Genomic DNA, 13,569 nt, shown 5'->3' with positions numbered 1-13,569 from the left:
ATAATAATAAATACGATATGAAAATGTCAGGGACCCAGAGGAGCTGACATTAATGTATGCGTTTTTTTAAACCAAAATCCTACTGCGTACAGGCAACTTTCCCCATTCATCACAGGAAGAATTACACCAGAGATGGTAAACGTATACGCTGCGGTTTGCAAGGCCCATTTTACTTGCTTTTAACATTTACTTGGATACCCGCAGCAAGCAAACATAAAGGCCTGGATTTAGGGCTGTACCCTACTTCAGCAGAGCAACGATTAAAGCAACAGTGAGAAGCGGCCAGGCAGGACTTCCTGCTGAGCATGATGAATTCTCCACTGGACCAAAGGGTCCAGGAGAAAAAGCAAAGTGCAAGCCCAAGTACAAGTTCTTTCACTCACTGTCGCTTGCCTTCCTTGGTTGGTACAGGTGACGGCAGCCTCCAGATAGCTCTCACCATTGCCTATGCTATACTGTGTTTTATGACTAATATCTTGTATAACAAGAGAAGGTTTTCTTAAATCAGAATTACAGGGAACAGCCTTCAGAATGGTAGTTCCCTTTTCACAATAGGGTAGTGCAGGCATGTTTATTTTGGCCTCCCTAACTCAGGCACTCTCTCTCTTTGCTCATTTAAGCTTCAGGTGAAAAGCAAATATTCAGAGGCTCCCAAACCTCCATATGATACAAGATCAATATGCATAAAAAAAGTTACCCTCATTTTTTTAAATTTTATTTTAAAGGGCTACAGGCTGGATTTGCACTTGGAACAAGCTTTTCCCCAGTGGAGTATCTCCTGATTTACAACAGAGTGTCTGAAAAGAGAATCAGGCATTGCCTGTTTAATGCAGACTTTTAAATGAATCAATTACATGGCTTTGGTCAAAATTAGCATGCAAGTATATTTTTAAAAGCAAAGTGATACTTTGCCTTAAAAACTAATAGTAAAAGAAGTCCATACACAAAAGCAGCCCGACCTCACTGTAAGCATCTGGATGCCCAAATAAACATGAGCAGAGGGAATTCTAGCATCTGCAAACTGTTAATTCACCCTTTTCTTCTCTTTTGTAGGCTCGCCAAGTTCAATCTCCTGGTCGCCAACTTCTTGCTCCACTGAGACAACCCGTTGATGAACTGCGCTGGTGATGTCAGTAGCACCACTAATCAGTGTTGGACCAGGACGCCTGACCCAGGGGATAAAGTCTCTTTATATTCCAGCCTGCAAGTGTTTTCTTTTTTCCTTTTTTCTCCTTTTTTTCTTTTATGTTCTACAGAGGATCCAAGACAGAGACTGGAAATGGAAAAGAGCTACACAGTTCTGGAAGACAGAGGACCAGACTTCCAATGCCAGGCTGAGTTGGTTCTCAGCAACACAGTGGGTGTAACTTTGTGCCTGATTTGCACGCAAGATTGCATCAGTTGGGAGTGCAAAACAGCAATTTGCATATTCAACATCTGTAAATCCCGAGTCCTCAGTGTGCAGTTGGATGGTGGCCTCAAGGCATTTCCCTTTTGAAAAAACACTTTTGAGTAACATATGTGAACCTGAGTGCCAGATCTGGTGGCAGGTGCTAATGGCTTTCACAAAGGCTCTCTGGATTTTAATTACTTGCGTTTAAGCTGTGTAGAGTATCCATCACTTCCTTTCCCAAACTACTGAGTAGAAATATGGTTTCCAGTAATAAAAAAATCCCACCTCCACCTCCCTCTCATCTTCCCCCCCTACCCAAATTCAACAGCCATCATGTTCCATCTCAGCTGTGGTCACCTTTTTAGCTGTGGACGAAGCATGTTCAAGATAGCTGTATCTGCTGGGTGTCTCCCCAGGCGCTCTTTAGTTTATGGAGAAAAATAAGCACATCTCAGTGGTGATTCAGACCACGCAAGACCTGAGTCACCTTAGAGATGCCTGTTACTCCCTACTCACTCCAGAAGGTGAAGGGTGAGCCTGTTCGTATCTTTGGTATCTCCAGTATCTAAAATGATGTGTGCCGAAATCCCCCTTGGGAATCCCTTGTGGAGAAGACAAAAGGGAAAGAGCTGGAGCCGAGGACTAGGGAAAGGAGATTTTATATTCTCACAACAAGCCCAGCCTACAGAAAAGTTGCACAACTCTCTCTTTCCCTAGTCAAAACACAGTGCAACCCAATTCTGAGTCCCATTATGAAGAACCACTAGATAACATTTACAAAAGACTTTGGAAGCAATATGTGACATTATTGTTTGGGAGGTTGGACTAGATGACCTTTAAAGGTCCCTTCCAACCCAAACTATCCTATGATTCTATGATTATTGCTAATAGTCTAGTTTATGATGATCAGAATCATTACTGATAATGCTACTTCCCCAATGCTGGCTGAGAAAACTCTGCAGGATGGGGAGGGAATTCACCTGTTCTGAGCACAGAAATGATCAAAATCCACTTCTGCTGTTCCTACTCTGGGACAAATTCCTCTGCTTTCATGGGAGCACAGAGACATCTACAACAGAGCCCGTATCTTTTTTTCTTTCAGAACATCTCAGGAATTTAAACCTAATCCATCAACAAGTAGGTACCTAATCTCAGCCACCTAAGCCTACAGCTGAGCAAAAGATGTCCAGCTTTCACATGCATCGATCCCTGGTAACACGCACTGACTTCATGACAAGCTGCAGTCACCAGCCCGCTCTGGCATCCACCACACCATTGACAACAGCCTGGGCCCTCCGACACCTCAGGTGCAGGGGGCTGCCTGGACCTGGTGGGGTGGGAAAACATGTGCTTTCCTCCACCACAGGACTGTGGTCCAGAGACAGTTTGATTTCCCTCTTGCTGTAGGAGATGCTATGGTACTTGCATTTCAACTCTCTCTCTCAGCACTAAAAGAATATTCTCCATGATATATTTATTATCTTAAATAACCGAAATCACTGTCTTAAAGCCTACTGATTTGGCTGCTAATAAACATCGTGAACTGGAACAGCATCTGAATTTTTGAGGCAGTAAATCCAGCTCTCAGCTACAAAACTGACAGCTCTCATAAAAGAAAGAAAGAAATGCAAGTAAGTAAACATCCTAAGGAAATTATCGTTCAAATTAACTGCAGACATAAATTTATCCATCTGTTATCATAAGTGTTACTTGAAAATTATTTGCCCATAAAAATGAAATAAACCAGAGTGATTTTTTTCTTAAACATTGACTTCATGTGTATAGTCTTAGTTGCCAAAATATTAACTCTTTTTAACAGCCCATGTGCTCTTGGCTGCGTCTCCCTTTCTTGACTGTAAATGGACCTTTATAAATTGCCTGTATATATTAGGTCTAAGGCGCTTCATTGGTGTTATGGATCAACAATTCCTAGCAATCCAGGATGGATTTTCAAAACATAAAAACAAAGCAAACCCCCAAATTTTACTTGAAAGTACTCTATTTAGCTACCTTTATTCATTCTAACGGGAAAATTACCATGCCTTTTACCTGAAGGATACCATTTAACTGCACAAACAATAAATACTGTTTCATTACTAGAGTATAGTTACTGTGAATATAGGTATGGTGAGATTTTCACATTAAGTCTGAATACGGTAAACCCTGGCAGGAGAAGAATGAAGTGTACAGAGCTGGGTATAGAGCTGGGTCCCATTTTACCCAAAGCTGGTATTTTTCTTGGAGAGAAGAAATGAAAGTAGAAAGAATAAATGGCTATTTTCACTTCTACGTGTTTTATAAAGGAATAAATTAAAAGTCTGAACTGTTCCAATGCATTTAAATTGTAAGTAATGCCATTTATGAGTAATAATTTAATTGTGAGTAATGCCATAATGAGAAGGCGAGGAAGGGGGAAATCTATTGAAAAGTCTACTTTTTATTTTTAAAAATGGCAGAAAACTAAAGAGCTCCATTTAGAATTGTGTAATTTTTTTGTTTTAATACTTCTGACTGGAACAACAAGAAAAAGTATCTTTCAACAGCATAAAAATTCTTCGCTTCACTTCATGGATGTAAAAACTTTTATCTCAGCTTGCATGGATATTCAAATGCCTGTCCCCTTACCACTCCTTTGTCCCCAGGACTGGTCTGTTCGATGCGTCATGGCCTCATGCTCAGTTACGAACCAGACTCTGAACCACCACTCCTACAATGCACCACAATGTCTTTGCAGCTCAGCTCTAAATGGCACATAGCAAAACAGTTTAAGTGGGAATCCCCGTTTACAGAGGAGAAAATGACACTTGGGATTTTGATCGACGTCTGCAAGAAGTGGACTTGCTTTTTCAGAAGCAAAAAGAAAAATTCTATTTTCCCCAAATGCCCAGTTTTCTACTGAAAAACTATCAGCTGAATGATTTTGATCAGCCTTCACTTAAAAGCAAGGCAGAATAAAGAAGGTAGAAATTCTATGTATAAAATAACTAATAACCAGGCCATAAACGTGCAGAGTTGCACAGGCAACTAAATTAATTGCCTGCTATATTCCAATCAGCCCAATTGCTGAACAGCTTTACTGGGAAAATAGCATTCTTCAGAAACACAGCAGTGCCTTTCCCAGGGTGACTCCGGCTGCACCCAAGTGGCACTCTGCACCGATTTCCATGCAATTTTTATTTCTTGCACCTCTCCTTGGGTTTGATCCTTTTCCATCTGAAGCCAGGGGGGATGTTTCCAGTGGTGACCTGACCTGCCAGATCTGGTGGGACCAGCGTGTGGGACCTTGCCCTTACATGAAGGTTATTTAGATCTGGTGAGAGGAGTTGCCACGTCTCCCTCTGCCTGCACTACCCTCCAGCCACATGTTTTCATCCAGCGAGGTGGGAATTCAGCTTATGCTGGATGAGCTATGGTTTTCCTGATGGTAAAGTACATTTTTTGTTATGGGGACAGGGCTTCACACTCTACCATGTTTCAATCCAGAAGGGATTTCTGCCAGTCCAAACCCATGACACCAACCACACTTTCTGCTGAACAGACACTGGCATCTTTCAGCTCAGTAGTGCTGGGCTCCTGCACCACCAGGCAGCCAGGATATCATCATCTTGTTTACAGCTGAAGCCAGCCATGGTTTTCATCCTGCAAACTACTGCTTTTGGTCACAGTGACGCCTGCGTGTGGTTTGAGTTCGGCTTTTTTGCTGGTTGGGATTTTTTTGGTTCTAAACAACAGTACATACTTCTGGAGGAGTCTATAAAATGTCTTGCTGCTGCAGTCATTGAGAAGGATATGCTGAATCAAACCAGACTGCAATTTGCAAAGACACCTGCGCAGTGTCTCCTGGCTTAGTCAAGCTCATTATACTAATTCAGTGTTAGACACTACTGAACTACCCATCCATGGCACAGGGATCTTAAATCAAGCTGAGGACGGTGCCCCGACAGAGCAACAGAGCTTCAATTGCTACACGCATCTGTGCAAAAGCCAGGAAGACCTAACTATGGCAGTTTCCATGAGGTATGGCTCCCTGTGGGGAGGCCACTGGAGGAATCAGGCAGGGCTCTGCCTCAGGAGGGCTGTTTTCAGGGTAGGACCCTGTCCTCAAGCTCCTTGGATCCAGCTACACCTGTAAGTTACACAATGCCACCAAGTCCAAATAAATCATCGTGCAGGGCCTGGGACTCCCTCCTACAGCAGCCCTGATCCATAACATTGCATTTGGTGAAGTTTTTCCCAGGTGCTTTTCTCATAACAGGCTCATTTTCTTATTTAGGAAAACACTTATTTTCCTAATTTTATTTGTCAGCACAGTTTTACCCAATTCTTCCCTTCTTAGAAACTATGATGGAAATTATGAAATTTGGAAACCGATTCATAATATACATATATAATTAAATTATTATTTTTCCATTAGTTCCAATATCCTCAAAATAAATGGATTAATGCAGAGATCATGCTTAGCACAAGAACAATACCTTTTGGAATACATTATCCAGAATATTTTTTTCAAATTATTTCCCCTCCTTCATGTTAGTCTTAAATATGCAGAATCTTAAATGAAGTGAAATAACTTCTGCACTGTTCTGAGAGCAAATGTACTCCTGCAGACTCCATCATGCCTGTCCTAACCAAAGGTGCATTCCTAAAATTTTGCACTTCAGAATTCATGGGAATATGTGAAAGCCTCAATTTTCATTAAAAACACCCTTCACTTTCATAAAAAGCAAAACCAAACCCTCAAGGTTTTAGAAAACAATTTGAATTCATGACCCACGCACATACCAAAAAACTCCCTTAAAGTTAGAGAAGTAGATATAAAATGCAAAATACAAAATGTAACAATAAAAGCCACCGTTATAATTCAGTGAATAAAAAAAAAAAAGGCAACCCAACAAAACCCTTCAGGAGAAAAACTGCATTTGAATCATAAGAGAAAATGAACTTGCTTGCACTTCAGCCACATAAAAGTTTTGGCATTGAAAAATTAATAATTTTCTCAGTACTTACTACATAAAGAAAAAGACACCCCAGAGAAGAGAGAAGGAATTAACTGGACTTAAATTAGAGATGGCCTGCAGGGATGGCCTGCTTTACTGAGAACGGCCAAAGGGATGCTGGAACAAAGAACCCAAAACAAAAAGCTTTCCTCGGCGTCTCCCGTGCCCTGGTTTTCAATAAATCCTGCTGCATGTGTCTGTTCTGTCCTGCTACAGTAAGTGCTGGGAAAAATAAATAACCCAGTGACAAAGGTGGTTTTCAACATCACCAAAAATTAAGAGTAAAGGACAAAACAAGACTTGCTCTTTACGAGCCAGCTTTCCCAAGTGATGCTGCCCAGGAGTTTCAGGTAGATGCTCTCTGATGGGGACAGGGAATGAAAGCTCAAACCTCCTGCAACTTAAATGTGACTTTCTATGGAAAGCAATGAGTATCCATTTGCTTAATTTCATTTCTATTATTAGCACATACAAATAGCTGCAGTGGATTGTATCCATGACCCATCTAGTCCAAGATCCTGTCTCAAGCCGTGGTCTGTAACTGATGCCCAGGAAAAGTGTGTACAGAGCAGGGCAAGTGGGCAATGATGCCCAGTTTATCCTCCCAGCTCCAGTATATACTGGTTAAGGGACTTCCAAAACTGGAAACTATATCAAAATCATCATGTTCGATAATCTCTGATAAACCTCGCTCCATGGGTTAGATAAGCTGTTTTTTAAGAATCCCTGTCCTATTATGAACCACCATGATATATTTTCCTACTGTAAAAACAGTTAAGGAAAACTCCTCGGACAGAAATATCAGGCAAGTTTGAGATTAAATAAGCTTGGGAAAATTCAGTCTGGATACACTCAAAAAATAAATACATCAAAATGCATGTATCTCTGCTAAACCCCACAGTCTTTAATCAAAATTCCCACCAAAGTGAGTAGTGAAAGGCAAGTGGTTGCCAAAGTTCATAGCGAGACCCATGGGATGAGAAGCAAAGTTCTGTCAAAAATGAGAAATCATCAAGGAGAGGGAGCAGGAGGAGCAGATCAGTTCTCGGCACGACAATCTCAGGCTGCCTTGAAGTTGAGGGAGCTCAAAGAGCCACTTAAGCCGGTGCTCAGGATTCTGCTGAACTGGGGCCTGAACAGTTATTATTTATACTCTTATCACACAGAAATGTAAATTCCATTGGAAAGGGAAAAAAAAACAAAAAAGGGAGAAAAAGGACAGCAGCACGTACTGTTGCAGACTCACAGAAGTACTATAGACATCTTTGTTCTGCAGACTTCATGTAGAGAATTTAAACAGGCAGAGGGACACACTGGATTTTTACTTAATGATTTAAAATGCTGGTATTTAGCTACACACATAGCTCATGCACTTGTGCAAGTTCCAAAACCAGCCAGTCTGGTGTATACAGACACACCACCAAAGTAGCTAAGTCACCCATGGAGAAAGTCTAACTAAAGCAATGCCAAAAAGTTTAAAATCCCAGGCCAGCACTCTGAGCCACGCACACACGCTACGCCACAGCAAGGTTTGTATTCCCACAGTCACTGCCATCAGTACCTGGGCTTGCAAATTCAAAAGCACTTCAACCATCTCCTACACTTATGGCCACAAACACAACCATGGTGTGAACGTAACCAAAGCAGCCCACAGGTTGGGCTGGGAAGGGAACAAACACAACAGCACAAAAAGCATTAACAGCTTCACATTTCTACGATCGGACATGAAGCAAAGGAGTGCAGCCTGTGCACAGCCTGGCTGAACACAGACCCACCTCCTACACCAATTCACTGCATTTTAGAAGCAGGTCTAGACAAACAAAAGCCTTTGCACTTCAATGGGAAGTCGCCCAAGAAATCTTCCCACAGGACCAGAGACAAAATCCTGAAGCATTCAAACGATATCCAATCACGATAACCAAGCAAAACAAAAAAATTCATGCTGTACCTGCTCCAAAGGCAAAGAAAAAGCTCTTATCTGTGTTCTCCCTTAAAAGCGCCATCACTCTCTTCCCCATCCTCTCATTCCTCTTGTAGATCAGCTCCTGTCTGAAGTAGCTGTCTATCTCCTGAGCCGTCACCTGCTCGTGGGGTGGGAGTGTTGTGTTGATGAAGTTAGGGACCTGAAATGGAGAGAGAGACTGCAGTTCAGGTGATGGTGGTTAAGTAATCCCCAAAATACTGGATGTTTTACACCACCTGAGCATCACTATCATACAAAAAACCACTACAGGATAAGAGCTTGTGAGGTTGCTGGGATTTCTACAAAGAAAAAAAAAACACCAACCAACACACTTTTTTTTTTGAAGTGAAACTAGTATTTTACTAAATTAAACTTAAGTTCATTTTGACTTTTCTCTGTTTCTTCAGCAGAATGTTGTTTTAGGTGTTACATTTGAGTGAGTTACTAAAACCTTTATTCTCTGCTTGTTCAACACAGTTCTTGGCTATTTAATACCAGAACAAGTCCTGTAATCTGTCCTCAGCCAAGGTCACCATGAACTTGAGTAAGGACTGCAAGATTTGGCTTTTATATGCTCCTTTTTAATAACCTAACAGTTAAAAAAGTAGGAAAGGTTAGCAAATCCAGACATAGGAAGATATAAACAGGGTAAACCCCCTTATCTTTCTTGCACCTTTAGATGCTATTAGGTCTCACAAGAGAAGACTGTGCATTGCAACACATAAACCCCTGGAACGTTTCTGATATTTCTGAGGAAGGTATTTCCACAAGAACTTCTCCTTCAGTCCCTGTTTTTGTGAGGGGAGACGTTCATAGGCACAGAAAAAAGGTTGAAACACCAAGGCCCATTCGAGTCAGGGCAGCAGACCCAGGAAGGAGTCAAGACCCAAGCCATAACGGATGGACAAGCCAGAAGTCTCTGATTAATAGGGCAGGCAACTTGTTTTGACACGGTGAGAGTCCAAGGTCCAGCATGAGAGTTTGGGAGCCTATGGGCCCTGCAGCAAGAACTGCTGTAAGCAGTCAGTGTTTGATGACTGCTAACAATACCCAGGCACCTCCCAGCGATTTTCTGTGCCTCACCATTGGAAAGCAGCTTAAACTGCAAAACCCAGATTCAGATTTCTGAGTCCCCGGGTACATGTAAAGCTGCCAGGATTTCCACTGTTAATCTGAGTCAGTGGTAATGATTTTGCTTGCACAGCCCATAAGGAGGGAGCACATCCCTCACTCACTGTGCTGAAATACTTGATGCAAAGACTCTGTTACTTCGGTTAATTCTTTGTCTGGTTTTCTACTATACCAAATTCCTGTACTCTTTCTAAAACTTGCCTTTAGTCTTTGTTTTTCAGGCCACCTCTTACCCTCCCACTTGACCACATGATTTTATCACAACAATTTTTGTCTCTTCCCACCCTCTTCACTCATACTGCCTCTCCAAAAGCTTTCAGCAAGTCTTACGGAAAGAACTAATTTCCATCTTCCCAGTGGCTCTCCTTAAATCTTTTTGATTGCAGCCTCATCTACAGCTCTCTTAATGTGCGGGGAACAAAGCAGCAGAGATTTCTCACCATGCATTATGCAGAAGGACAAGTCTAGGCCTTGCTCTGGATTCCCATCAAAGGTTGTACCCAGCTGGGTGAGACAGAAATGGGCACCACATCTCCTGAGCCAGGGAATCCCATGTGGCTGGAGTTCATACTGCTGCTGACAGTGACCTGCCCCAGCCTACTGGGCCACATGGACCAGCTGGACCTTTGATTTTCCAAATGACTTCTCAGCCTGCTTTGACGAGTCACTGGTACTTCTCACAGCATGTCCCTCCTTAAGGGTTCAATTGCATTACCCTGAGTGATTCCTTCCTCCGGCCTTTCCAGCATGGCTTGGCTTCGCCAGTGTATCTTGTGAACTCCTCAGAGCATGCAAGCACTTTGCACCTTATTCTCAGTTTAGCCCTGTGTCAGTACTCAATAAATAATAAGTCTCATTAAGCCAGACCTATCAGAGACACCAGTTTCCTGTTAACATGCAAGGAAGCTGCCTCGATGTCTAGCAAGAATGTGCGTTTGTCTCAACGGGACGTTGGAGCAGCCTGCTGGTGTCAAGAGGGGTAAAATGCTGCTGGCTACAGCAGCAAAGGATGTAGTGGCTTCGAATCCTGGAGAAAGGCAGGGAGAGATTTTTATTGTAGGAACAAAGTCTGAGGAATGAGTAGCCATTTTACACTTGCAATAACCTCTGCAGCGCAAAGCTGGAAATCAGTTGGTCCATGCAAATATCACAAGCCTTTGTATCTATCTCCTCTATACTGAGGCTCTGTGTTTAATGGGTTGATGCAGGTGAGCCAGGAGTCAGGGGAGCCTTCAGAGACTGAAATGGAAGGTGAAATTTTTTGGGAACATCTGAAGGCTCAACACCCATATAACAGAAGTCTCTTCTTCCCTTCTTTTGGCTGAAGGGAAGTAAAGGCTGGGAACTGATGGAACTTGGTCTCGAATCACCTGAGGTGGTTTGAGGAAAGCAAGGTAAGGCATTGCCTGTGAGGACAACCTGCTCTTACACAAAGCAGGAGCAGCAACGCTGGGGGATCGAATGGCTTTGTGCATCCCGCTCCAACCAGGGGAAAGCTCTGATGCTGGAAGTCTAGATAGCCTAAGGACAGAAGTTGTGTTCAGATCTTGAACAAGAGGGTCTTTGCCATGAAGGAAAGCACCTTCCTTCAGCTTGTGCAACTCCATCACTTGCAATCCTACATCCACATTCAACCTACAGTTTGTTCCTCCTCTTTATCTAACGTAAAATACAGTCCACAAAATGGAGCCATTTACTTGTCTTTTTTTTCCCTCCCTTTCTTTCTTTGTCTTCTGTAGGAAAGAGTTCGCCCATGACAGAGAGATAAATTTAAAACCAGTGTTTTTTCAACATTTCTCGTGCTTGTTCAAGAAACAAGACAAAGGAAGGCATCACCTCTAGAGGCACATCATCAGCTACAGGTCCCGCTGCACCTTGTGCATTCCTGTACGACTGCTCCATCACTGGCAAAAATAAAACATGCATGTATGTTTCTGCATGTGTGTGGCAAAGGACAGAAGATAAATGATTGAAGTAAGTATGCCCGTACACAGTAGTGAAACCACACTCTGAGCTATGACACTGGCCCCATTAATCACCTCCATTCCTCCCTGTATCGCAGTTCCTTTCCACAGTCAGTGACATACACCATGCCTGCCTTCAAGGAGGCAGCTGCTCCTGTTGATTTAAGAAACCCTTTGGATTCCTAACCACCAGACAGGGATCAGGAAGTCAAGAAACAGTCACACGCAATTAGGAAGTTGTTAACTGCAGCCAGAATTTAAGGGTTTTTTTGGAAAAAAGAAAATCTGTTGTTTTAAAAGGATGGGCTAAAGAATGCACCAGAAGGGTGCACCTTCCCTCTTCCACTTTATCAAATATTTTTGTTTCCATTCAGCATCAAATTTAATTTTAACATTTTAATGATAGGTATTTGTTGTTTCGAACTGAAAGTGAATGGATGAGATGTGCTGTGCCAATGGGTGAGGGACTGACCTCTTGATAATAGCTGAATACTGCTACTAGCATTTAAATATATAGTTGGGTGGATGATGTGACTGTTGAAAAGTCCTAACTTCTGATTTTGCTGTTGATCTAGGAGAGTAGCAGTTGGATCAGCGGAAAAACACAGTGCTACCCATCACCTGGGGTGTGCTCACTTTGTAGTGGATACACATGACAAGAGATAAATACATTCTTTCTGCTGAGTCTCTGCAAGCCATGCAGTTTTCTGAGAATCCAACCAACTCATATATAGATACATAAAAATACACACAGACACACACGACATATTTCCCATGGAAACTCTGTAATATATTTCATTCAGAGGTGTTCAAAAGAAATAATATTTTGTTTGACTGAATTGGCTAGAACTGTTCCTTTTTTCTATTCCTATTTACTTTGGGTTATGGCTCTCTTATGGACAGCATAGATGGACCTTGAATTCAGTCATTAGGTACACCCTGCATTTCTTAATTAAACTTTTGAGGTTAAAGGAAGAGAATATGAGAACAAAAAAGAAGTGGAGTCCCAGCCTTGCAGAAATTTCTTCCCCTCCACACTGCCTGTGTAATTTTACTTGAGTCAGTATCCCTGATGGAATATATGTGTGGGTAAAGCTCTGCACACACGCCTGAGCTCACACTGCTGTGGGATGCGGGCCATAATTCTTCACCTTTGAAGTCAGTGGGAGCTTTAGGAAGAAGAAAGAGGAAGGATTGTGGAGTGCTTATGACACTACCCTGAAAAAATGGTTCTGTTCCCATGGGCGATACAAATCTCTTGCATGATCACAAGCATGTCATTTGGGTTTAGACCTTCAAAGGAAACTTAGCACTTAACCTCCACTAAGTATCTTTGAAGCATTTGGCTTTATTCCTCCTGTCTCTCAAAAGTCCATCTGTAAAATGGGGACAGCAAGACTTTCCGACTTAATGTTACATACAAGGCACTGGCTTAATTTAGCTGTTGAAGGACCCAAAGGAAGATCCAAAGTCCAAGACGATGCTCAGCACTAACCTCTCTTCCCACAAATACTTTGTGGAAGGAGGTTGGGATTCTGCTGCAATCATTAGCATAAGAGCTAACAACATACTTTAGCTTAGAAAAATGCCTCAGCCATATCTCAAGATCTATGCTATGCTGTCAGCTTTGTCTATAGACACAAAGAAAGGAAAAAAAAAGGAAAAGAAAAGCAAAATATATTGGTGCACAGTCTTTTATCACATTTAGGGCTTACTGCCAAAGTTCAGCTGAAAATTCATAAACACTGGACTACATTTAAGTACATTTTCTTATTTACTGTTTTTTAATATTTGGTCAAATATTCTGGGCAGAGGCACGATGCCAGAGTTGTGAATATCTATCTGCAAATAATTTTTTTGGACACATATAAGCACCATCAACTTTGGTTAACATTTTTTTTTCCCTTCTTTGGATCTATTGGCTACAGTGGAACTGCTCTAGATTCAGTCCAATATCAAATCACAATCAGATGTGGAGGAATAATGTTATCGTTCCTACTCCTACACACTACCTTTCTCAGTCCTCTGATAACCTCTTTTAGCCTTGTTCTGTTCCAGTGATGCTAACCTATTTCTGGAATGTGCGTTCAAATTGTAAGATTATGTCAATGAAAAACCAAT

The 13,569-nt window shown here is 42.0% G+C and overlaps 1 protein-coding gene across 1 annotated transcript in view; it reads right to left on the bottom strand.

The window, feature by feature from the left end:
• TRABD2B (TraB domain containing 2B) overlaps positions 1-13,569 on the bottom strand; it is a gene marked incomplete at both ends in the record, with an annotated part of 292,456 nt that overhangs the window by 105,240 nt on the left and 173,647 nt on the right. The window contains 1 exon segment of the mRNA XM_082312151.1: positions 8,339-8,513. Coding sequence (XP_082168277.1) covers positions 8,339-8,513 — 175 coding nt within the window.

Source organism: Platalea leucorodia, assembly GCF_965183815.1.
Source record: "Platalea leucorodia genome assembly, chromosome: 5".
NCBI lineage: Eukaryota > Metazoa > Chordata > Aves > Pelecaniformes > Threskiornithidae > Platalea > Platalea leucorodia.
Note: the sequence above shows the minus strand (reverse complement) of the source record. Positions and strands in the feature narration are given on the sequence as shown.